At 35.3% G+C, this 25,845-nt stretch overlaps 1 protein-coding gene across 1 annotated transcript; it reads right to left on the reverse strand.

The window, feature by feature from the left end:
* Positions 1-233: 233 nt before the first annotated feature.
* On the reverse strand, positions 234-25,194 carry LOC138325418 (maltase-glucoamylase-like). Its single transcript, XM_069271079.1, is given in 32 exon segments — positions 234-5,200; positions 5,438-5,572; positions 5,918-6,049; positions 6,275-6,400; positions 6,805-6,917; positions 7,217-7,322; positions 7,602-7,779; positions 8,023-8,177; positions 8,562-8,633; positions 8,635-8,703; positions 8,706-8,850; positions 9,151-9,209; positions 9,867-10,028; positions 10,368-10,417; positions 10,753-10,853; positions 11,788-11,915; positions 12,296-12,352; positions 13,013-13,097; positions 13,520-13,668; positions 14,008-14,127; positions 14,300-14,334; positions 14,711-14,844; positions 15,473-15,632; positions 16,014-16,140; positions 16,567-16,683; positions 17,613-17,744; positions 18,383-18,514; positions 20,176-20,301; positions 20,731-20,843; positions 23,524-23,620; positions 24,532-24,706; positions 25,050-25,194. Coding segments are annotated over 32 exon segments (7,755 nt in total). The 5' UTR covers positions 25,151-25,194; the 3' UTR covers positions 234-1,036.
* Between the last annotated feature and the right edge of the window lie 651 nt (positions 25,195-25,845).

Consider the following 25,845-nt stretch of genomic DNA (forward strand, 5'->3'; position numbering starts at 1 on the left):
ATATTATGCCAAAAATTAATCAACGTGAGGATACTGCAATTTCGTACATTTAAAAACAATTCTTCTCGATAGCTTTTTCGCGGTCACGATGATTCCTCTACTGTACTAACAAAGTTTGGGTTTTATATTATATTCATGGTTTCACAGCGACCTCGAAAACAACTGTTATTGTGCATTGAAAATTAAAGCATTCTTTTTTCTATTTGAAAAGAAAACACTGATTGATAATCCAATTTTACATTTCATACAAAATTCATTTATTCTGTGTAATGAAAAATCGAACTAAAACATGTTAAATTGTAGCATAATTTGAATAATGAAGATTAAATATTCATCATTTAAATGGATGTGTATACGGATGAGAAGAAAGACAAAACAACAGGTAATTAAAAAATGAGATCTGCTAGTGTGTATACCAGTATAAAATTGTACCTACGAATGATATATATATATATATATATATTTCAATAAAGCATTATACAATTGTAACTCACTCTCAAAGCATTGCAGCATACTTTAAAATCTGCAATACACATCATGTCATAATTTCGCTATTTCACAAAAATGGATTTGCACTGTCGCGGATGGCCTACCCAAATACCACAAACGAGACCACATGACAGTATTGCATTCGTCGTTCTACATTTTGGCAAAAACGGCTAAGATGAAATGCGGGCAATTTAAGTTGAATAGTAGATCGAGTTATTTATTCAAAATTTTATTCAAAATTTAAAAGAAAAATGTATTTTGATTTCAATCAAAATCAAGAGATTTGAGAATATTACATAATTTAAAAAGCTTCTTATTTTAGGATCAATACAGTTAACACTATATAGTACAGAAAGTGACAATTATCTATGTAACAAATTTTCATATCTTTGTGTATGCAATATCACTAAATATAAACAAAAATAGGATTTTTCTTAATCACAAGGTCCAGACAATAGAAAAACAATCACTCATAGAAATGTTGTCTGCTTACTCAAAACAAATACCACATTACGAAAATATGCGAAGCTTAATTCTAACAAAGCCATCATTGGAATGAAATCAAAAACTTATTTTTGAAAGCTAAATTCAAATTCGTAACATAGCAAACATTGAAACGTTTATCACTAGTAAAATCGCTATGTGGCAGGTTATTTACCATTACAGCCTTACAAGCATGACCGCCATATATAGTAACATTATCAAAAATGAGATTATCAGCGAAATTCGCCGAATTCGACGGATTTGTCTCAACAGCCACAGACAAATTATTGGATTTGAATGAAAAAGACAAGAGGTAGAAATGCTGGTTTTCAACAGTGTTAATAGATTTCCCATCATCCCAAAATAAATTTCCATTCGCTGTTCCGTTTTCATTTAAAACAACCAGCAGCCCCATAGGATTCCGTCTACTATATTCAGTGGTGTTGGCCGAGAGTTGTGTAGGAAGAATGTGTCCTCCATACACATATAATGGGATGACGTCATGAGGTGCCGGTACGACCTTAAAAGAAGAAGCTGTATCCATAGCTTGACCGGTATAAAAATCATACCACCGACCTTCGGGAAAATAAACGTCCAATTCCGTTCTACCTTGCTGCAAAACTGGAGTGATCATGAAAGCTTGGCCCCACATGAATTGCGTATCGATGGACCAAGTGGTTTGATCTCTTGGGAAATTGTGTGCTAGGGACCTAATGACGGTGCCACCGCCGATATGGGCGTTGTAAAATAGTGTATATAGATAGGGAAGTAATCTGTAGCGGACCACAAGAGCCCGTCTGGAAGAATCAGCCACCCCTGGACCGAAATACGCCGGGTCTTGTGGCGCAGCGTTGATAGTGTTGTGGTTCCTGGAGAAAGTATAGAAAGCACCAAGTTGCATCCAACGCTCACATAGCTCTGACGTGGAATTCCCAAAGAATCCGCAGATATCTGCTCCAATATACGGAATACCAAAGAGGTTAAACTCTAGTATACCTATAACTGAATCATGAAGATCAGACCAAGCACTATCATTATCGCCAAGCCAATGACCAGCGTAACGGCCGCTGGATGGATACGTAGATCGTGAAATCACTATTCCTCTTTCCCCAGTTGACTCCCTGAGAGCATGGAGAGTCGGTTCAGTCTGACTCCAGCCATACAAACTGTGAACATCGTAGTGCATATATGAGCCCCGGTTTTGAACTGCAATCATACACAAGGTTTTTTCGGAGAGGCGAGGTCCGAAAACTGCTTTGGGTTTATACGGTGGGTCATCCCATCTGGAGCGGGGACATTTAAGTGACCAGTACGGTTTTACGTTCTCGTCCCAATTCCATGGATGTTCCTCGTTTGTGCCAAAATTAGCTGGCTCGTTCATGTCTATCCACAGACCATCAAATGAAAGGTTTTTGTGATGGCTCACGATCAAATCTCGCCAATAAGCCCGGGTTTCGTTGTTCAAAAAGTCCGGAAATACGACTTTGCCTTGAGGCCAAACATACCCTAACATATCCGTCCGATTAAATTCATTATAATCCGGACTTATCGATGCATTTGGCCACTTAATGTATATATCCTTCTCGACTCCTCTGATGTACGGGATGTAGCCAGTAACGTTAGTTATCAACGCTGGATCAAGTATAATGATGGTACGTATGCCTTCGCTTTGCAGCTCCTTGAAATATTCCGGAAGACCATCAAAATTTTCTGTATCTACTGTAAAGTCCATCCTTTCCTGCATGTGATCTATATCGGCGTATTGGACATCGTGTGGAATATTAGCCAATTTCGTTCTGTCCACGGCCGCTTTCATTGCCTCGAGACTATTATAGCCATATTGACACAGCTGGAAACCCAGGGACCAGTAGGGCGGCAAGTAGGGATGTCCTATTACACTTGTGTATTGCTGAATAACCTGTTCCGGTGACGGTCCTAAAAATATATAAAAGTCAAGAATTCCTCCGATGGTTCTGTATGTTAAAGAAGGAAGAGGATTCAATTCTATTTCCATTGCGTTACTATTAAGTAATAAAACTCCATGGGCGTTTCCATCAGAATCTTCGATATTTAGATAGAATGGATGCACACCATACAGGTTTGCATAATCGCCCCAATTTACGCCGTTATCGCGTGAAAACATTGGCCAACGTTTGAATTCGAAGTCATGCTGGAAAGAAAAATGTCGGTTCTCACCAAACCCATACATGTTCTTTGACGGCAGCTTGACAGCCATCTGCAAGAACTGTTCGGCAAAGGTGAAGCCTCCCAAAGACGTGTCCCAAATTACTGTGTCAGTGCTCTCTCGTATTACCTTTACAAAAAACGTACCATGACTATTCTCGCCGTATTCTACCAGATAATCGTTATCCTGTTTCTTTCTATGAATTGTTCTATTTAATGGAATTGGAACTTCGTACCTTTGGGAATCTAAGTCCATATATTTAAGTCTAAGAATATTTTCAGAAATGTTTTCTACTTTAAATTCCACATATGGTATATTACCACCGAAAAGTTTCGCTTGATTTTTCCATGCGAGTACCATATTGTTTTCATCGTGGTGACTCCTTGTTCCATTGTCTCTGTATCCGTGACTAGTTTTATTGATGTGACAAGGTGGAATGTTACTATGGAAAGTGTTATTCCATATACAACCTCGTTGTCGACACTCCTCTTCTGTATCGGCAATGGATAATGTGTTGTCTAAGTCTGGATAACAGTTTATTCGTTCCAACTCATCAGTTTCTAATTTCCGTTCAGCAAACCAGTCAATGTTGAATTCCTCGGACAAGCTGAGGGCCAAATTTGAAAAGATGACGGTATTATTTGATGGATAATGACGGATATCGTGGTGCTGTAAACTGCTATTGATATACGCCATAGAAACGTTCTCTGTAATTCCAAGAACACGAACTTCCCCGATAGTGTAGCTATCTTCCGTCGATAGGAATGTTTTTGCGACGCGCATTTTCAGACCTCTCTCAGTAGCGATAAATTTCGCATATCCATAATTTCCGTTTTCGTATGAATCAATTGCTTCGCCGTCATCGAAATAGATGTCTCCCTCTGCAGTGGTACGTTTACCGTCTGAAGTGAGTGCTACTGTTATAGTAAACGAGTTCTTCCTGCTGTATGCCGTGTTATTAGCTGGAGCCTGCATCGGGATAACATATCCACCACGAATATGCAATGGAATCTGGGAATCTTGGTTTACCGGAATATCGATATTTTTGTCTCCTTCCACCGCTGTCCCAGAATAGAAATCATACCACGTTCCACGTGGTAAGTATGCGTTTACTTCAACTTGACTTTCCTCTAAAATCGGTGATATCAGCAGAGCTGGTCCCCATAGAAACTGTTTGTCTATACCGTAGGTTGTCTGATCTGTGGGGAATTCGTGATGAAGTGGCCGGATAACTGTGCTGCCTTGTATATGGGCATGATGAAAAAGAGTGTACAAATACGGAAGAAGCCAATATCTGGTCTCCATCGCTTCGCGAGAAGCCTTTGTAACACTTTCATCAAAAATTGCAGGATCTTGGTCTGGCTGTCCTAAGGTATTGTGGTTTCGACTAAATGTGTAGAAGGCGCCAAGCTGCATCCACCTCTTACAGAGTTCCGGTGATGGTGTACCAAAGAAACCGCAGATGTCTGCTCCAATGTACGGTATCCCGAACAAATTAAACTCAATAATACCAATCACAGATAACCTTAAATGATCCCAGTCAGCAGAGTTATCTCCTAGCCAGTGCCCCGCATATCGTCCACTTCCGGGAAAAGTTGATCTAGATATAACTAATCCTCGCTTGCCACTGTGTGCTCTTTGTAGAGCGTCTAGTGTTGGCTTAGATTGGCTCCAACCGTACAAGTTGTGTACATCATAATGACGATAAGTACCACCTTCTCCTTGTTCAGCAACCATGCAAATTGTCTTCTCTGATATTCGGTTCAGAGATCCATTTTTATCAGATTGAAAAGCAGCCATGGATCTGTATGGCGGGTCCTCATATTTGTCCCCTTCTTTACACTTTAGGCTCCAGGCAGTTTTGTTGGCTGGCCAGTTCCATGGTTTCTCTTCGTTTGTGCCAAAATTTGCAGGCTCATTCATGTCTATCCATAATCCATCGAAAGGAATTTTCAGAGAGTGGTTGGCAATAAGACTTTTCCATACATCTTGTGTCTTCGTTTTGAAGAAATCTGGGAAAACAACTTTCCCGTTCGGCCAAACCTGAAGTAATATACGAAATGGTAATTATTTAAACAGAGATTTCGGAAACGAAAGCTTAATGTTAACAGCGTCTTCCTTATGAATGATCATGCACTACAAAACCTCAAAAAGATGTTTGTACGATATGTTTACCATCAAACTTTTATAAAAATGAAAATAGCTTATTCCAAAAGAACGACTGGATGCATATGCTAATAACCAACTGTCCGAACATAAACACCAACTTTTCATACTTACATAGCCAAGAAGCGCTCCATCCTCGTCTGAGCTGTCATTTGGCACATCGTAAGTTGTTGGCCATTTGACGAAAGCATCTTGTTCTTTCATCCTCGCATAAGGCAGATAGGTCTTATTGGCTAACAGACAAGGATCCTGCACGTATAAACAATACATCCATATTAATTTGTACTGAATATGAAATAATGAGCCACCAGTTCAATTTTCTGTCTATTAACGCAATCAAATTTGTTGCATCTAAGACACTTACCACACAATCTTGAAAGCAACAAATCAATTAAGAAACATAAGCACATTAATTAATGAAAGGCATTCAATGTTTTTGTCTAATATAGATTTCTTTCATTCAATTTCCAGAAAAATCCTTAATCTATCTCAGTGACTCAAAATTTTGATGTGTTGTTTAATAAACCATATCAAAGCTTCATATCAGATCACAAAAGGAATTTCGTTATACTCAATCACAAACGAAATGCTCACCAATATTATAATAGTCTTCATGCCCCTATCTTGAAGCCCACTGAAGTACTCCTGTAATCCACCGAAATTATCTTCGTCAATTGTAAAGTCTTTCTGTTCCTCCATGTGATCTATATCAGCATATTGTACATCCTGGTAGTGTGAAAAGTAAAGGTTTTTAATATTTTTCATTTTTATTAAAAGTGTACACTTATTCATAACGAAAAGAGAGAACTTCTACGGTGCAACACCAAAAATATATACCAAAAATATCAGTTTTACCAAATCTAGAAGTTGGAGTCAACATAAAGCATTTTAAATCTGGTAATTTTATATAACAATTTGAATACTTTGAGCGTCATTTTGTTCTATACTCACAAATGGAATATTTGCAGACAAGGTCCTATTGACAGCAGCCTGAAGATTCCCGCTATTGTTGTAACCATAGCGACACAGTTGAAATCCTAGGGCCCAATACGGTGGCATCATCGGTCTGCCAATAGCCTGCAAAGTGAAGAATCCTTTTAACTGAAACTTTTTTTGCATTAAAATCATTTTGATAGCTAAAAGACTATCTTGCCAAAATAGTTGAAATTGAACAACATAATACACGTATAAAAGAGCAATAGAAGCAGCGATTATTCATGAAAATCTCCATTGCACCAGAGTGTGCATGTGTTTGGACTTTAGGGGTAAGTATTTACCAAGGTGACCATCTAGTCTCTTTGTGTATTAATCCTCATATATGATTACGCCAATGAGATTGAATTAAGGATTTTTTCATTTGCGAGTGATAAGGTGAAAAAAACATTTAATAAAATAAAAGTGGTTACTAATTAATGGATTTTATGACGGACAACTGATAATGAGCAGCGGCGTCAATTTTTATCGTGTCACGTGATTCCTACCCCGGTGTATTGCTGAATGACCTGTTCCGGTTCCGGTCCCAGGAACATATAAAAGTCCAGTATCCCACCAATAGTCCTGTAGACCAGCATAGGCAACGGCGTGAAGGCGTAGTCTGAGATAAAAAAAAAAGTAAAATAACAGCATATTATTGTGAAAAATGTTATAATATTACTATTGTCTATAGTGAGTATGTATGTTTTAATACTCATACTACTGTTCGAATGAAATTTTACACTGTAAATACTCAAGAAGAAAAACCTATAAAACATGAAAACATCCTACCTAATGACAAATGACTATTAGTGTTCACTATATTACAAGAGATAGCAAATTCTAAAAGTTCTACATTCATTTTGTAAATTATTGGATATATCATCACAGAAGATGTATAATATCATATGTATGACGTACCTTGTGAGTTACTGTTTAGAAGTAAGACGCCATGCGAATGCCCATCATCCTCCATACAGGTGTAAAACGGGTGTACGCCATATAGATTCTTGGGATCCTTTGGATTCTGATGCGTCAAGAACAAAACGTCAATTTCCATTGTAATATGTCAACAACATATTACCATAAAACGGATAGGAACATAGTCGTATACAACGCGTGTAAATTCTTCATTTTTTTTTATTTCTTTATTGAAAAAATCATCCTTTAATAAACTAAAGTCATGTGTTCTCTTTCTTGATGTAAGTAGAAAACTTGACCACAAAATAGCAACTGACTTTAAAACGTATATGCCTTGCATTTTATTGATTTATGTATATATTCTGAATGGGTCGTCATTCCATACCTTTCCAGCACCAGGAGGTTGATCCCTGGCAAACATTGGCCACATAGTCCAGTCCATGTCATGTTTAAGTGATGTGTGGACATTTTCTCCAAATCCGTAGACGTTCCGAGACGGCAGCCGAGTGGCTATCTGAAGGAACTGGTCCTCAAATGTTAGACCACCAACACTTGTATCCCATCTAAAAGAAGTGACGTCAAGAACGTTAGATTCAAGTTTATGATGCAAGAGAAAGCAGAAGTTGAAACCTAACTTTGTTTTCCTCTACCGCTCAATACTTATTAAAGCATTAAAACAATAAATTACACAGGAAAAACAAGGTTGCTTGCAAAAGATAAATAACATTGAAAACAAATCACTAGTCACTCATTTTATAGCGTGTCTGGCTACTATTATATTCGAGTTATTACCAACAATAACTTACAGAACTGTTCCTGTGCTTTTCCTTATCACTTTAAAATGGAAGGGGTTTTTGCTGGTAACGATGATATCATAGCGTAGATCTGTAGGACGCCTTGTCGGATTGGGGATATTCATTTTTAATGGAACTTCATATCGGGGGTTCATTGGATCGTATATCTGTAAAACATGTGATTGTAGAGATTGCTTAAAAATAATTTAATTGTGAAAAACCTGATATTTTGTTATTCTTACAGTAAAAAATTGTTAAGAATAACACGTCATCTATGTCATATTGAAGATTATTAAAGTCCATTACTGATTAAGTTTTTCTTTAATCGTTACTAATGAAGCAATTTCAAAATTAACACCAAGAGGTCTGAAAGCTGACAATGCATGTTAAAAAGCATGCATTTGAAATTTAAAAAAAAATAATGATTGAATTTTCTAGCTTTATGTGTATAGAAGCAGATCACTTTTATATACATAAGAACGAAATTTTAAAGAAACAGTACAAGCTACAATGAGCTGAAACTATATGTTCGCTTTTTTTTTTTCGCGTACCTTAAATCTGAACATGTCCTTATCTAACATATCCACGGCGAATGTTACAGTATCGATAGATCCTGGAAACGGAGCTTTCCCCCTTCCATGTCAGATTGACCGCCCAACCAGCTTCCGTTTGGAGTTCATCGCGCCTGCTGTAAATCCGTAGTCGAATGGAAAATAGCAATCAGGTGCATTGGTGCCCATCGGGTGGTACAGACAATTACGTTCGGAACACTTCTTTTCGGTAACTTCAATTTGACCCCCTAGGCGTTCCGGATAACAATCGATTCTCTGACTACCATCACTGGAAGCATTTTAAAGAGTCACATGGTAAATTATAGTTAAAATAAGTCATCCAAAATCACGCAAACCTTGTTTCCAGGGGAAAAACCAGAGAAAACCTTGTTTCCAGGGGAAAAAACCAGAGAAAGCGTTACGCATTGGGGATGGATGTTCCAACTTTCATTCATATAACTTGGTCAGGTTTGTATTGATAGTGATTCTTTTGAAGTATTATTATTGATCAAACGCGATAATATACATAAATTCTAATATATGAAAATATTCATTTATATATTATCGGTTATCATTTTACAGTACGTACAGCCAATATAACTGGAAGTCAGCGTTGAGTGACAGATTCAGATTCTGTATTATCAGAACCTAGAACGAAACAAATTTATAAACATAAGTTTTGCAAAATATCAACAATACGATCAATCACTATTAAAGATGCTCCACCGCTGACAGAGCATAAACGAGACCCACCATTTGAACAATAATTGTTTTTTAATCATTAGCATATCAAAATGTAAAACAATTTACTTTGGTTTGTCGTGAATGCGCAATCAGTACTTCATTCCATATAGGATATAGTGCCACAGACATTTTTTTGGGAAGTAATTAATAAGTTTTGATATTTTATTCTTGAAGTAGAATTAGAAATTCAACTTTTTCAACGGTAGCAATGGTGGGAAGTAAGTAACTGTTGAATTACTAATTCGTTTGCTCCTGTCTTTTATTTAGAAAAGAAAAATTATTTGTCAGCGATGGAGCATCTTTAAATGACAAACACGTAAGATGATAAAACAAATACAACAATTGCAACTTAGCGATTTGATCGCAATGCTCGAATAATTACGGTATCGGATATTCTACCGTTACACTTCTTTGATACGGAAGTGAGTGCCAAATTAAGGTTACCAACCCAATAAATAAATGAAAACAAGATAGCATGTTAAAACTAATTTTCAAAATTGAATTTTTAAAATCCATCTACGATTCAGAGTTTCTGAATGATTCAGAGTTTCTGAATAATACCTTGTTTTCGGCGTCGTAAGTGAAGTTGGTATTATATACGTTTAAAGGCAGTAACTGAATGTTTTGTACGTTGGCTGCCACTCCATAGACGTGTACTGTGGATAGAATCAAGTCGACAGCCAACTCTCTCTGGCCTTCAACAACTTCCATCGACAACATTTGCTAAAAATAGAAAGCAATGTGGATGTTGTCAATACGCCAACGGTGATTAAGAAAATATCATAATCTTTGTGAAAATTAGAAAGACAAGGCCAAAGAATCAAAGATAAGGAACACTTGTCATACAATTTTGCATAGATCATAGATCGTCTATCCAGGAATTAAAGTATTCCAGTCTTTTTGGACCAAAGTGGTTTTCAACCATTCAAGTTAGTATTGTATAATTACTGTCTAATTGTTTGGTCAATATGATAATTGGAGAAGACAATAATTTTCGAGGTCATGATTTGCTTCTTTCACTACATGTACAATGCTTGTCCTGACATGATCAGGTATACGTACGTCTTTAGAAGTGAATTTCATCAAGATGTATTTTCCATTCTCATATGTATCTGAAATGCAAGAAGATGATATAAACAACGATAAATCATCGTTACTATTTTCATATTTCTGAGGTGAACACATGATGCATAAAATCTAACGGGAAAATTATCTCCAATAAAAACAATTATAACAACATTATATAATCTAATAATTCCAATAGTCATAGCCGTTGAAATACAATCTGGATATCTAAAGTTTGCTAATTGTCGATGAAGAAGCGTAAGTTGCCTTACCTTTCGTACTTATTATTGAACTTTTTAACTCTACTATTTCACGTATTTTACAAAACGCTTCCAATAATATATGTAAGCTATTGTATTGGTGTCATTTGAAATATACCCACCAATGGAAACCCCATCGTCCCAGAATAACTCTCCTTCGGCTGTCCCTCCTTCTGTGTCAGGTTTGTCAAGAGCCACTAGTAGCTTCATAGCATTCCTCCGACTGTTGACAAAAATCAAGCAAAAGTTTATGAAGGTATCAAAAATAAAAATAAATATGAGGTTCTCGCATCCCTGTCGCCGACAAAGCATAAACGATACTCATCATTTGAACAATAACTGATGTTTAATTGTGTAAATATGGGTCTAATTAACACAAAAGTACATATAAATAATTCATTTTGTTCTTGATGGTTACGCAATCAGTATTTCATTTCATATAGAACATATTGCCATGGAATTTTTTCGGGACGCCGCAATTTATTAGTTTTAATAGTTTAATATCAAACTCAAATAAGAAGCTCAAAATTTTCAATGGTGGGAATGAAAAAAATTACATTGTAAGCTGAGGAAAATACGAATTCGTCTGTTTCTTTTTCTGATAGCGATAAAATACCATTCATCAGCGGTGTCGCATCTTTAAATTATCCATGGAATTTTTCAATTAACACTATAGCAAACGTTGATATCTTCATTTTCGCTACGTAAACATTAAAATCGTTTGCGATGTTATCACTCTGTGTATCTTTATTGAGTTTGCAAAATGCAAACAGTTCATTACGTTCCTGTATAAACTTATCCGCGGAGATAAAAAGAAAACCAAATAAGCAGAAAAATCCACTCCGCGAACTAATAGTTTCTAATTTAATATTAAAGTAATATTTTATGCCATACACATAGAAAGGGTTTACCGTTGATTTGATAGCTAAGCGCACAGTTTGAATCAGTAGAATGCGTTTTCTTCTGGTTTGCTGACAAACACATTGCAGCAAATTATTTTACAATGATCCAAAATAAATCAGAATGTTTGAAAAGATTACTCATTGCAAAATGCCTATAAAACTGGTAAGTGAAACTTTCTTATAATCAATTCTCGCGAAATGTAATCGTTCGTGAAGAAAGCGAAATACTAGTTTAACCATGACCATCCTTCATACCTATATGTCGTATTCCGTGCCGGTTCCTGCATAGGGAGAATGCTCCCACTACGGACATGGAGAAATACTGGAGAATTGGTGTTCACGGATATTGTGTTCGTCATCGGTCCTTCGATAAATCTTCCGGGCTAAATAACAGAAAGGAGTTGAGCCCAATATCATTTTTATTGATAAATTTCTAATTAGAGTGAGTATAACAAATTATTATAAAATTCTTACTTGAGATGAGATGTGTCCATGCTAACTCTTCAAATAAGAAAGATCAAGAACTACAAATGTACTCTGCGGAGAGAACCTAATTATTTCCCTCCTTTCAAACTGATCCTAATTTTTATTCACAGAAATGAAACTCCGGCAATGTAAATATATTTAAGATAAAAGCATGTTAAAAATAAAAACAACAGTGACCTAACAAGGAAGAAATTATTCATGGGCACAAATCAATAATGGTGTTTCTTTATCTGACTGATCAAGTGTATTAAAACTTTGTAACAATCATTCCAATTACCTTGTAGAAGTCGTACCATCGCCCAGTGGGTAAATAATACGTAAGTTCTGTCTGACCCTTCAAAATAAATAAATTTACACAGCATATGATTCGTTTAGGGACCAGTTTCATGAACATTCCTACCTTTAAAAAATTGTTTAACTTCAAATTTTCTATAGAAAAGCATGACGGCAGTTAAGGAAAAAATCTTAAGTTAAGGAGCCTTCCTCAAAGTCCATAATGCTTTTCCTATGTAGTCAAGGGATTCCTTAAAATTAAGAAATATACATGAAAATGAGACCAGTTAAATGTTTCTCTATTTTATTCCCTAATATTGGATCATTACAAATAATAAAGTTCCCAAAGATAATTTTAAATATTGATATTTAATATTTGTAATAGAAATTGGTATTTTGTGAAGAACATGTGTTTGATTACTAATGATCCTCTGATTAAACATAAAGTGTCTTAGGTGATTAACGGTTACATTTCAGAAATACTTTGAACAGGAAAAGCTTTATTTATTTTACATCGATTGAGAAACTTATACAACTTATGTAAATCACTCTCGATGTCCCAGATGTAAGCGCGCGAGGGATTTTAGTGTGGGAGGAAACCGGAGTGCCCGGAGAAAACCCACGTGACCTTTTCACGTCCGTGTCGGGGATCGAACCCCGGCCGGCTAGGTGAAATTGATTCGCGGTAGGTTTCACACAGTGCCACATATCGTATCTTTACCTGTTCCAAAATGGGAGATATAAGGAGAGATCGTCCCCACAAGAACTGTCGGTCTATCCCAAGAGCTACATCATCCGTAGGGAATCTAGATATACAAAAAGAGAGTAATTTATTTTTACCGTCAACTCATATTATAAATTTATTTTTTAATCATATGCTCATTTCTCATGTGGTGCATAATGTGGACTGAGCGTTTAACATCCTGTATCACGTCTGGTCTGAACTACACCGTGTTAATGTGAGCAAGGTAGGATAAGCTGATCTGCGTTGTCAATGGTACCCAGAATGTATATCAATTCAAGGAACGATGGAATGAACGAACGACAGGCTCCGGGATCATGACACAGTCATAAGTATAAAACAGTCTCAAATCATTTTTGATTGGCTAAGCAAACACCTAAGTCTTCATGTTCCTGGTGCAAGGTTTAATTATTTGTTTTAAATATTTTACAAATTTGCTTTCGGTCCATTAATATCAAAAGTATTACATTAAATCCCGTTACTCACTCGTGATGTAATGGGCGAACAACTGTGTTGCCATAAACATGAGCATTATGGAATAACGTGTAAAGGTAAGGAAGAAGCCAATAGCGAGTCTCTAGAGCTTCCCGTGATGCTCTCGCAACCTCCTCTCCTAAGGCACCGGGGTCTTGTTCCTTATTAAAACAACAAACACATTATCAAACAACTTAAATTCAAACTTAGTAATTGATACAAAACATAAATATCCTATTCCTTCATCCAAAATATCATAATTACATGTTGCATACACTAGCATGAATTATATTTCAAAAAAATCGTTCTTAGGGCACTATCAAACCGAAAATAATCATCGCATTAGTTTTGTAGCTATGCACAAAGTATATATTCATTATGCTTCAATCGATTTTTTTTTGTTATTGTTGCTTTTAATGTATATAATAGATGATGCCAGTATGCAGGTTTTGTTATTTGGTAATATTTCAAAGAGTATTTATCTACAACTGAAAACTTACCACGGTAGAATCAAGAGTATTGTGATTTCTGGAGAATGGGTAGAACGCACCAAGCTGCATCCAACGTTTACATAGTTCTGCTGTAGTATCGCCAAAGAATCCGCAAATATCCGCTCCAATCTGTTGTCAACACCAATACCACGTGAAAACATAATTTACATACGAATGATCTTCAAACACAGTAATGTCTTTACATGAGAATAATGTTATTTCATTGTTCTAAATAATGTGATGCACTGTATTTGAAATGACAATGGAATTAAATTAATCAAGATATTAAATAAATACTTACATAAGGAATTCCAAACAAATTGAACTCCATCATACCTGTAACAAAAGAAAAAAATCAATAGATGTTCGAAAGTTGAAATTTGATGTTTTAAATAGTACTCGACTAAGACGAAACGGGTAGTCTTATCTCCAGTTAACGAATTATATTCATTTTAATTGCCTATTTTTTTTCAAAGTTTTATTGGTTTTTCAATTTCAAGCTTAAAACTATACAATATCAGTCATTTTTTAAATTCAAATTTACCATCCTTTTCTTATGAGAAAATACCAATTTATCAAGTACTTTGTTTGTGAGAGTTATGTCATTAACTTGTGAGAAATCAAAATAAAACTAATGTTGTCAAAATAAATGCCTGCTCACCAGGTACATTTTAAATTTCACATAAATGATATAATAACAAAAATGTCTTACCAATGATGGAGGAGGCCAATCCTGACCATTTGCTGTCATTATCTCCCAGCCAGTGTCCCACATACTTCCCACTTCCCGGGAAGGTGTTCCGGGAAAGGACCATGCTACGTTCACCACTTGCTTCTCTCAGTGCACTGAAAAGGTAGACAAAGGCCGAGGTGACAATGTTGAATCCATAAGTCACTATGGCGTGGTTTTAGAGTGTACTTGTTGGAAATATAACTAAGATCACTTTAAATAGTTAAACAGAGAAGTATCTGGCTGGTATTGTTATTGAAATTCCATATTCAGTGTGTCCAAACGTTTTGCAACGTTTCTTTTTACTATTGGAGTCAAATATTCTCAACATGCCTACCATGATAACTAGTCACATCGTATCCGACTTTTTGCCAGTCCGATAGATCTACATGACCTAAAACATTCTTCATTTAGAAACGAAATAAGGTTGACAAAATGCATGTGTTTCTACAAATCAAAATGTAAGTACGTTGCAACTAACAAAAGCAAAAGTAGCCTTGGGATATTTTGATGGGGAAAATCGCATAGTGCAATATAGTTTCATTTTGATGGTCTAATGTCTAAAAAGTGGTGACGCCATTTTTATTCAATAATCAAGAAAATTATTCTATTATATTATTCATGCAACAAAACTTTTGCTTGTATGCCTCCATTACCATAAGTACCTTGTATGATACTCATGGATGCCAAACGTTATACATGAATTATGGGACACATTGTACAATAGATAAGATGTGTACGTACCTGATTGTGGGTGGTGACTGGACCCGCCCGAACAGGCTATGGACATTGTAATGAAGATATTCGTCGCTGTTGCCTTGTGTTGCCACCATACATAGTGTCTTATTTGACAGACGTGCTGGTGCACCTTCATAATCATCACCGTCATGGACATACGCTGCCACTAAAACCACAAATAAATACACGTAAGTATACATCTTTTTTCATGTTTTATTATCTATCTTTTGCATATTAAAGAGATATCATATATTTATGGATAGGTAGTGTTTGCTTTGTTATGTGTTTGTGAGTATAACGTCATATTAGGAAGTATAAAATTGTACATAACAACAAGCAAAACGAATAAAGTACATCGTCATGCAACTAAAGTATATATCATGTTAAAATGCGTAAAAAATTAATGATTATTATAAAAAGACATTTAATTACCAATCGCAATACTCCAAATTTATCTTTCTCAAAGGAACATTGTTATATGTGTATGATGATAAATATTTGTATAAAATGTCAAAAAAAAAAAGTTCGTTAAAATTGGTTTCCTTACTTGTTCTATAAGGTGGGTCGTCATATTTACTGGTAGGACATTTCAGTGACCAGTACGGCTTGACGTTTTCGTTCCAGTTAAACGGTCTGTCTTGATTCGTACCAAAATTTGCAGGTTCGTTCATGTCCTTGGTTGAAAAATTTTCAAATTAGTTCAGATACATTTCACGGATAATCTGTGATATTAATCTCCATGTACATTTTTGCTCGCATATCTTACATTCGTTAAACTTCATTTCAACATAATCTAAACTGTGCATCAGCTTGCGTTGACACATCTCTATATCATGATATGCAGAACCCGTTACAAAGGTAACGTGCTGTGATAAAGTCATTAAATGACAATAACACTTGTTTTATAATCACGAAATACAAACCATGGTTTATCATAGCAACGCTTTGCAGGTGTTTTGCAACTACATAACACCTAAACGTCTTTGCATCCATTTGCTTGGTTATGTTTTAGTGTATGTTAAAATTTTAGCCCGCTAATAGTTGAAGCAGGGACATGTTTTGATTACTGAGCGATATTTTCTGGTACAATCAATTCTTACGATCCATAAGCCGTCGAAAATCAAGCGTTTTCTGTGCTCCTTTACGAGAGTTTTCCAGAGCGTTCGTGTCGAGTTCTTGAAAAAGTCAGGAAATACAACTTTTCCATTCGGCCAAACCTGAAAATAATGATTAAAGATGAAAACAAAAGAACAGAAATTAAATAGAATTAAATAAAATGAAAACCATTTATTTGATATTCATTGATATCACTGTGTATTTTTGTACTATTCAAAACATATTACGGAAAATACAGACAACTCACGGACCGCCATAGTTAAAATTTCACCAAATCTTCTACTATAGCCAAACGACTATGTTTGTTTGATTAAATTAAGGTCCTGTTAATAACCAGGGTCACGTAAGGACAGTTACCCATGTATGTGGTGTGTTGCGTGTATAAAGTGAGTGGGGGATGTTATGGTAGACTGCGATATATTCGTGTTGTGTCATGTTCATTGAAGCGTGCCACTGAAGACACCAAGCAACACACCCCATCCGATCACATTATACCGACAACAGGCAAACCACTTAGTCCACTCCCTTAATGCTGAACGCTAAGCAGGAGCAGAAACTACCACTTTTATAGGATATGGTGTGTCTCGGTCAGAGGACTGAACCCAAAACCTTCCTTACGGGGGCAAGCTCTCAACAGAAGGCCGAAAGTCTCGCTTTTTACGACATGCAATTAGGGCAGCATGCCCTACCTTCATGCATTGCCAGCTAGGTTGTAGACCAATGATTTTAAAGTAAATGCATAGCAAATCCTGACCACGTCTGACCGACATATAACACAAATATTAAGTCAAAAATAACATGTTAAACTAAATTAGTCGTAAGATTTTATGATATGGGTTCTAGATTTTCTTTAGTTTCCGTCCAACATTGAAATCCTTCGATGACAATTTTTTGTTTATAAAAGAAACATATAACACCAATATTCCCATGTAAAATGTAGGCTACTTATAACACAAACGTATATCATATATACCACAATTTACATCCATCAATACAAATCAAAATGTAGTTTGTATGGAGATGTACTTACATATCCGAGGATGGCCCCAGTACTATCCTTGGTATCATTCTCCACCCCACCGTGCCACATCACTCCCCCTCTTATCTGTGTAAGGCGGTCATAGGGTTCATAACCACTCACATTGCTGACAAAGCAGGGGTCCTGCAATAGAGAACAAACGTTCGGTGTTACCATGAGGGAAGGCTATTCATAACCGTTTCCAATTAATAAAACGTTACTGTTATAGCCGTTCAAATAAGACGTTCCGTTAACTGATGTGCGAAGTTCTGCTGGAACGAACCGGTTCGTATGGCACATCTCGTTCGAGGGTTTGAAGCGGGAACTAATATGGCGGCTCGAAAAATATGCTCATCTTGCTGATAATGAATACTTAGATCGTAATTATCAATTTAATTATTCAATGCATCATGAGAAAAATATTGACTTCAGTCTTCTCCAACGAATGTGCATATTTTCTGTCGCAATTACAGCGATTTTGAAGCAGAAACAGTTTTGAAATCACAGTATTTGTATGTGATTGGATATTAAACCTAGGTTGGCCATATGACCGAGACATCGTATAACCAATACATATTCATTTATGCATGGATATCTTTTCCAGTTTTATCTAGAAAAGTTGCATGTCATTAGAGACAAGAATCGCTCCTCTCTGCTAATTATACCCACTGTCGTATGCTTTTATGTTAGTATAAAGTCAGAGATGATTTAATTGAAGTAATTTTATCTCATTTGTTAAAATTCCTACTGAATCTATTCACAGTGGTAATAGCTGATCTTACCAACATGATGACTGTTCTCATTCCACCATTTCTGAGTGCAGTGAATGAATCATTTAAACCAGCGAACGCCATTTGGTCCACCGTGAAATCCTTGGAATTGTTCATATGGTCAATATCAGCGTATTGTACATCCTGAATGAAGAGGAAAGCATCAATTGTCAGTACGTATTATACATGATGCCTCTGTATCATAACAGGTTACATTTGAATCATGCAAACACCTCCAAAACATATCAGGACATTCACACACGCAACATACTGTATACAAAGACCGTTTTTATATTACCCATATTTTCAATCTGATTAAAATATATATCAATACGCTTGATATGAGGATCTGAGAAAATCCCATAATAGGCCATGTCCGGGTGAACTTTGGAAATTGCCAATCAAATTGCTGCCTGCAGAATCTTGACAGTGAATATCAGGGGACGAAATATTCTGGGAAAAAAGTGACAGAATTATTTTCATGTACGTAGTCATCTCGCTCAAAGAGCACAACAAAGCTAATTGTATATGTCTACTGGGACGAAATAACGTTTTCACTTGATGTAGCAAGGTTTAGAAAATGCATTTGTTCAGAAGTACACGTGGTATAAAGTTCATCCGAACATGACCCCTTATGGGATGTTGTCAGATTCTCTATTTAACGGAGTGGTTATGTATTTAAATCAGATTGCCTTATTTGTAAATAACATGTAAAGACAAACCAACCAATACTGTTTTGGAGTGAGATTTGCTTTCAATTTGTGGACATATCGATGATATGAAGCTTAATGTCTCCTTGTATAATGACAACTACAGATATTTTAAGGGAAGATGGGCAAATGTAACGTTATCTTCTACTGTTGCCATGAGGTTTTTTTTATATAGTAACAAATGAACATCTAGTTATTTACTCCATAACCTTAAAATAAAATACAAACAAGTATAAGAAAAGGATAAACGTTTCAAGATTTAAAGATTCACGTTAAGCATATTTCGCTTTATCTATTGATAAGGAAATCATTCAGATGTAAAATTTGTACTTTTTTACATGTTCGCGATTTGATAAATACGCAGAGATTCATAAAAAGCGAAATTAACAAACAAAAATAATCGACTTAGCGAATATTTTAAAATTTACCTTATACTTGAGATGGAATACCAGGTAGTGGGAAATTAATGGATATGTGATAATGGTGTTAGTTTCCATTGAAGATATTCCAGATGTATCAAAATGGGATGAATTGAGGTATCAATGATATCCTCTAATAAATTCAAGATTTGGTAACTATCGGACAGGTATTTAAAAAATGATTCCAAACGGAAAATATAAATGAGAAAATATAACACCTGTTCTATCATACACCTAGGGTCGAATCCTGCAAAGTATGTTTGAGTTGAGGTATTGATGATCTATTTTAAATATAAGTTTGATTTAGAATTGGCTTACACTTTATGAGACACGGGTCTATACGCAAAACTTCTGTCGAAAGGCAGTCTATAATACTGGAGCGATAATATATCCATTTTATCGCGGTATCAAAAAGTAAAGTAAGAGTCCCGACCAACGGTCACACTGTCAGATTTTGTGTTTAAAGTTCATAGATGAAATAGCATAAACCAGAATTTATCCAATGCCCTCGGAGTTTGAACACTCATTAAGTGTAAAGGAAATTAATCTGTGATCAAATGTGGGAACAAGGTGTTCCAACGTGCTAGCGTCTCTGTTCACATACGCCTTACCAAACCAGACAAGAGGTGCATCTTAATTAAATTTCAGTGACTAAGTACTTTTCGGTGGTACTTACGTGTGGAATTCCATAATATTGGGTTCTGTTTACAGCTGCCATCAAATTTTCTAGACTATTGTATCCATAGCGACAAAGCTGGAATCCTAAAGACCAATATGGTGGCATGAACGGTCTTCCTACCGCCTAGATAAAACATAAGGCATTACACTTCTCAGATGAAAAAAGACAATGCATTCTTAGAGCTTCAAAATATACGTTTTGATGAAAACAAAATGGACATCGTCTGTTAATGAATTCTTTGCAACTGACAAGTTCAACGTTTAAATTAAGAAATCTGCTAAAACCTACATTTCTCTATCATTGACACCTGTCTATAGTGGACAGACTGATTAACCCCATTTGGTGTAATTTTCAATATTATTGACCTCTGTATGAAAGACATCTGTCTATAAAGGACATTTTTGTCTTTTTGGTGTCAATAGACAAATTTGATCGCAATTATATACATGTACCTCCCTCCATAAAATACAGAATTCTTTTATTTTGATTCTTTAGATAAACATTTTATATGCGGATCAAGTTTAATCAACAGAGAGAGAAGCTCGAACATACCTGTGTGTATTGCTGGACGACGTTCTCTGGTGAGGATCCTAGAAACATGTAGAAGTCGAGAACGCCACCTATCGTCCGGTAGGTCAGCATTGGGAGCGGTGTGAAGGAGTAGTCTGTAGGACAGCGAAATTAAAGAAATGTTATTGTATAACAGTAGATATGCATTATCATAAACTATTACTATTTGCAGTGTTAAAGTTATATTTCATGCTAATTTCACTGTAACGATATATCACTTAAACATTTGATATTTAAACATTGACATGTAACTTGATGATTTAGCTCCCAAAAATCATATGTCGGCTTATAAGAGAGCCGAAATCTAGGAACAAATATTCCTGTTTTTGAACAAAGCGCCTTCAATCACTGCCATGTTCAGTGACTTAAGGTTTTGTGGGATGTCGAATCGTATCACGTGACGGATGATCGACACAACCTGCACGTGGTGAGCCAGGTAACTAGCGTAAGCGCACATGTGTTTGTTTACGTTTTCCTTCTGGCTAATATGAGCAAATCATCTTGGTATCTGTCCATAGAATGAGTATCTGAAACATCCAATTCATACATTGTCGTAATTCAATATTGTGTGTATTAAATATTGTAATGTGCGAGCATTATCTTCTTTGTAGATCCAGTCTGCTGAGGTAGACCACATGTTACTTCTAGATTGTCGCAACGATGTTCGGTAATCCTCGATACTCCAGAGGTTCCGATCTTTGGAATATTGAGGATGTGTTCGGAAGACATTATAAAAAGGGGGTAAAATCAGAAAGATTAAAAATCAGACAAACAAGATTATGTTGACTAAACACCAGTGTTGACAAGGACGACTGAGAGTGAAATTTGAATCCCCTGTAATGATAGACTATTTTGTCAAATTGATTTTTAAAAGTCATTAAAATGTAAAAATAGGCTTAGTATGGAGCGTACATGAGGTATATTGAAAAAAAGAGCACAAAATTGTAAACAAAACTGGACATATTTTTTAAATATTTCGCTGGAGATGGTTGATTACATTAGACTTCCGCGATTTCGTCTGATATTATTGAGATCGAGAAAAGATGATCCGCAAAACAAGTGATGTTTGATAACATGTATTCTGATCCGCAAAACAAGTGATGTTTAATAACATGTATTCTTACCAAACAATCGCGAAATTTCACTTCATGAACATTTAAAATTATAATTATCTGTTTTGAAGTGAAAATTGTGGAAACATTATATAGTATGATATATTAATATGAATAAATAAAATGATGAAAGTAACATTGTTTTAAAAAATACCTATAACGTTAATAATAAAAAATTACTACGTTTTCAAACAAAATACCTTAGATTTATTAGTTTATCTTGTGTCCTTTGATTGAGTGAATTGGTTTTCCATAAATTTTGCCTTAAAACTGCATACATTCTTCGATAATACCCGTTGTTTCATACAAATGTTATAAATTACAAACGTTAAAGGATTCATGTGACAAGTTTTACTTTCGTAAATAAGGACGGGAATCTGATGAATGTTTATTTACCATAAGCAAAAAAACATTGCGTTTTATTGTACCCTTCTTTCATGAAAGGATACACAAGATAGCATAGTGCTTGGGTACCCAGATGAAAGTTTGAAAGGAAACGCAACCTCAATGCCACTATTGCTAGGGTGTTTGACACAGTTATCTAAAGGGTCAACATTAATCAAACATTTAAGAAATGTCGAGTTAAAAGGTCGAATCGCAGCAAGACGATTCATCATGGCACACTTTTTTCTTATTAAAATACATGAATACCTCTGTTGCATGGATTTTTAATATGGGGCTGTCGTTCCAGTAAAAGAAAATATTATTCTATATTTAACCAAATATTTCATCTTATTTTATGAGAAAAAGCAACATATCTAGGAGCTACGAAGATAGCATTTTATGAATAATTCATGAAACGTTAAAATTGATACAAAATAAATTACAGGATGTAAGGGTATGTAAGTGTGTAATAACATTTATGTAATACGTATTATCCATGCGCTGTACAATTTCCTATTTGTTGTGTAATGACTTGCATTATCTGTTATTTTTTCTCATAATTAATAATAGATAACGTGCAGTTCCGGTGATATCAGTGGCGATATTTGTTGCCACACCTTCACCCAATTTTTTTATTTTTTATTTATTTATTTATTTTATTTCTTTATATTTATTTCTTTATTCATTTATTTTTGTTAATTTATTCATTTATTTATTTATTGTACTTTTAATGGATTACGCTCAATGATTAAATACAAACCTTTACTGCAATCTATAAATTAGATTGTATGCCATTAACCTGATAGGGTTAGCTATGAACGTCAATTCCGAGTTTGTGAGTGTGTAGCTGGGAAAAAGTTAATCGGGTCAAATACAAGCGTGTGTAATAAGTCAAATATTACTTTTTACTGGGCCCAGTTTCACAAACATTCCTTAAAAGGAATTCCTTAACTTAAAATTCTCTATAGGAATGCATTACAAATTTTTAAGTGATACTTAAAATTTTTTCCTTAACTTCTGTAATGCTTTCCTATGGAAAATTTTAAGTAAAGGGATTCTTTAAAGTTATGTAATGTTTATGAGTTTGGACCCTCTGGTAATTCAACCTATCTACGCATGTTCGCGTACTTTCTGTGGCGTATTAGTTCATTGCCAAAATGAAGCTAACGAGTACAATGATAAATAGACTCTTCAATAGCCAAACAAAAATAACTGGAGAGAAAATTCAAACCAAATGATTATTTCGGTCTGTAATTAAGTAATGAAGACAAAGCCTTACCTTGGGCGTTGCTGTTGAGAAGCAGCACTCCATGAGTGTTACCATCAGGTTCCACACAAGTATAATATGGGTGAACACCATACAAGTTCGAGTTTTCCTGAAGCATAAAGTTAATTACGGTTCATGGTGTCTTTTGAGAGGAATCAATATATGATAAATGTTTTCTTGAATGTGTTATGGTTCATATAGAGGAAGTTAAGATAAGCATAACAACAGAATCGTTTTATGTGTCTCATAAACATAACTGGTGAAAACAATTAAGTACTATACCTAGGATCAGCTCAATTAGAACGAATATACGTACCCGGCCTGCTATACCTTACGGCCGGGTACGAATTGGTCCCTATGTGTTGTAGTGGAGCACTGCCTCCGAAAATCACTCCGGCATAGTTTTCTATACTTTTTTGTAGGTTTCCAATTATCTTATACGTATGCATGCATTTACATAATATTTTTGTCCAAAACAAACACAACCAGACAAGACGTCAAATTCACAATTTGTGGACTTGCCGTATAATTTCCCTTCGTAAAGACCTTTATATGTATTATGTTAAAAAAATAATGCCTCGATGAGAATTTGATATTTTATCTGGTTCAGTTTTATTACCTAGTAGGTAGGCGATATCAAACAAGTACGATAAAAATGCAAACAAGCGTTTTATAATGGTTTGCATAATCATTTCTTTGCTCCATTAGCAGTAATAGCCACCAATTGTAGCTCTAAAGACGACACCATTTTCTGTCAAATAGTCTTTTGAGCTACAATATTGCAGCTACAGCTCAATATGCTTATAATTTATCACTAAGCCTCAATATTTTTTAGCTTTATTGAACTTCTTATTATTCTATATGAAAGCTTAACAGAAGTTAAGGAGGTTAATGTTTAGGAACTTCCACTTCTGTATTTTCACTGAAGAGTATTTTTGTTAAATAATCTATAAAAAGTAATAACTGGTGATGAAACTGGGCCCAGAAGTGGATAAAGCGAGTCGTATGACCGGAAATTACCTTGTGAAATGGCGGCTGATCTCGTGAGAACATCGGCCATGAACGATAATTGAGATCATGACGGAAAGACTCGTGAATATTTTCTCCGAACCCGTAGATGTTCTCTGAAGGGAGTACTGTTGAGAGCTGTAGGAACTGGTCCAATAGTGTTAGACCTCCCACTGAGGTGTTAAACCTGGTCAGGAACAACAGAGGGGGAAATGTCATATAAGGTGTTTTTGTAAAGTAGTATATTTTACTATAGCTACTAGGTCTTATCTTTTGAGCTATATTATCATAAATATACTCACTTATGTATATATTCCTAGCTACGAAAGGAGAGTTTTCCACTTTAGTGCTCATTACGAAAAGATAAAAGATAATTTGGCAAAAGGCAATACAATAGAACTACGGATCGTCAATTATAGACAGTCTTCATTATTAGTATTTTAGTATATTGGGAACTTTCATTAATCATTTTGTGATAGAAATATTTATTTATCTATAAGTATAATCAATATAAAGCCACGCAAACATACAAAACAGTTCCAGAAGATTTGCGGGTGATTTGGAACGCGAAGTTTTCTCTGTCTGTTATTCTAAGTTCGTACGCCGTCTTCTTTGTTTTTTGGCCCGCCATTTGTATGTCGATGGGGACGTGGAATCTGCTGTCGCCTTCGTCATCAAACTGTAAAAAAACCACTTCCTTTTTTATACTTTAAGTGATATTTCGTAAAACCTTATAGTGTGGCACAGCGGCATTCATGTGTCGTCTGCCAAATGGAAGGGAGATTTTCATGATCAGTATTTTTGGGTAATAAAATTATTTAATTTATAATTATATTTGCCATATAAAACTTATTTCCATTTTTGAAAATTGATAAAGGAAATATTTGCACGCCAAAGTATACTAGTTTACAACAAACGCCCAAACATGTTTTAAGCAGAGTATCATTTTCACAAACTTTTCCAAAATATGAAAAAAAAAATGAAAAAAAAAACTATCAAAAATGGAGATTCCTAATTTGTGAAATCAAATTGTACATTTAATTACACGGGTAATACTCACTCAACTTTTAAATAACGGAAGATAACGGAGTGTGGTGACCTCGGTAAGAAAGCGATTTTACACATACGTTATTTGGACATTACATTTTATCCTATAGCAATAGAAAACGGAATTGTAGGAAAACAATCATTGAAAACATTCAATACCACGACTCGACAGAGACAGCAAGTGTAACGCCTGTACGTGTTAAATAGATAAGAAACGATGTATTTATTTAAAGTAATTTATGGCACCTGTTACAGCAAAGCTATTGCCAACGCCGTACT

This window comes from Argopecten irradians, chromosome 6, assembly GCF_041381155.1.
Source record: "Argopecten irradians isolate NY chromosome 6, Ai_NY, whole genome shotgun sequence".
In the NCBI taxonomy this organism is placed as follows: domain Eukaryota; kingdom Metazoa; phylum Mollusca; class Bivalvia; order Pectinida; family Pectinidae; genus Argopecten; species Argopecten irradians.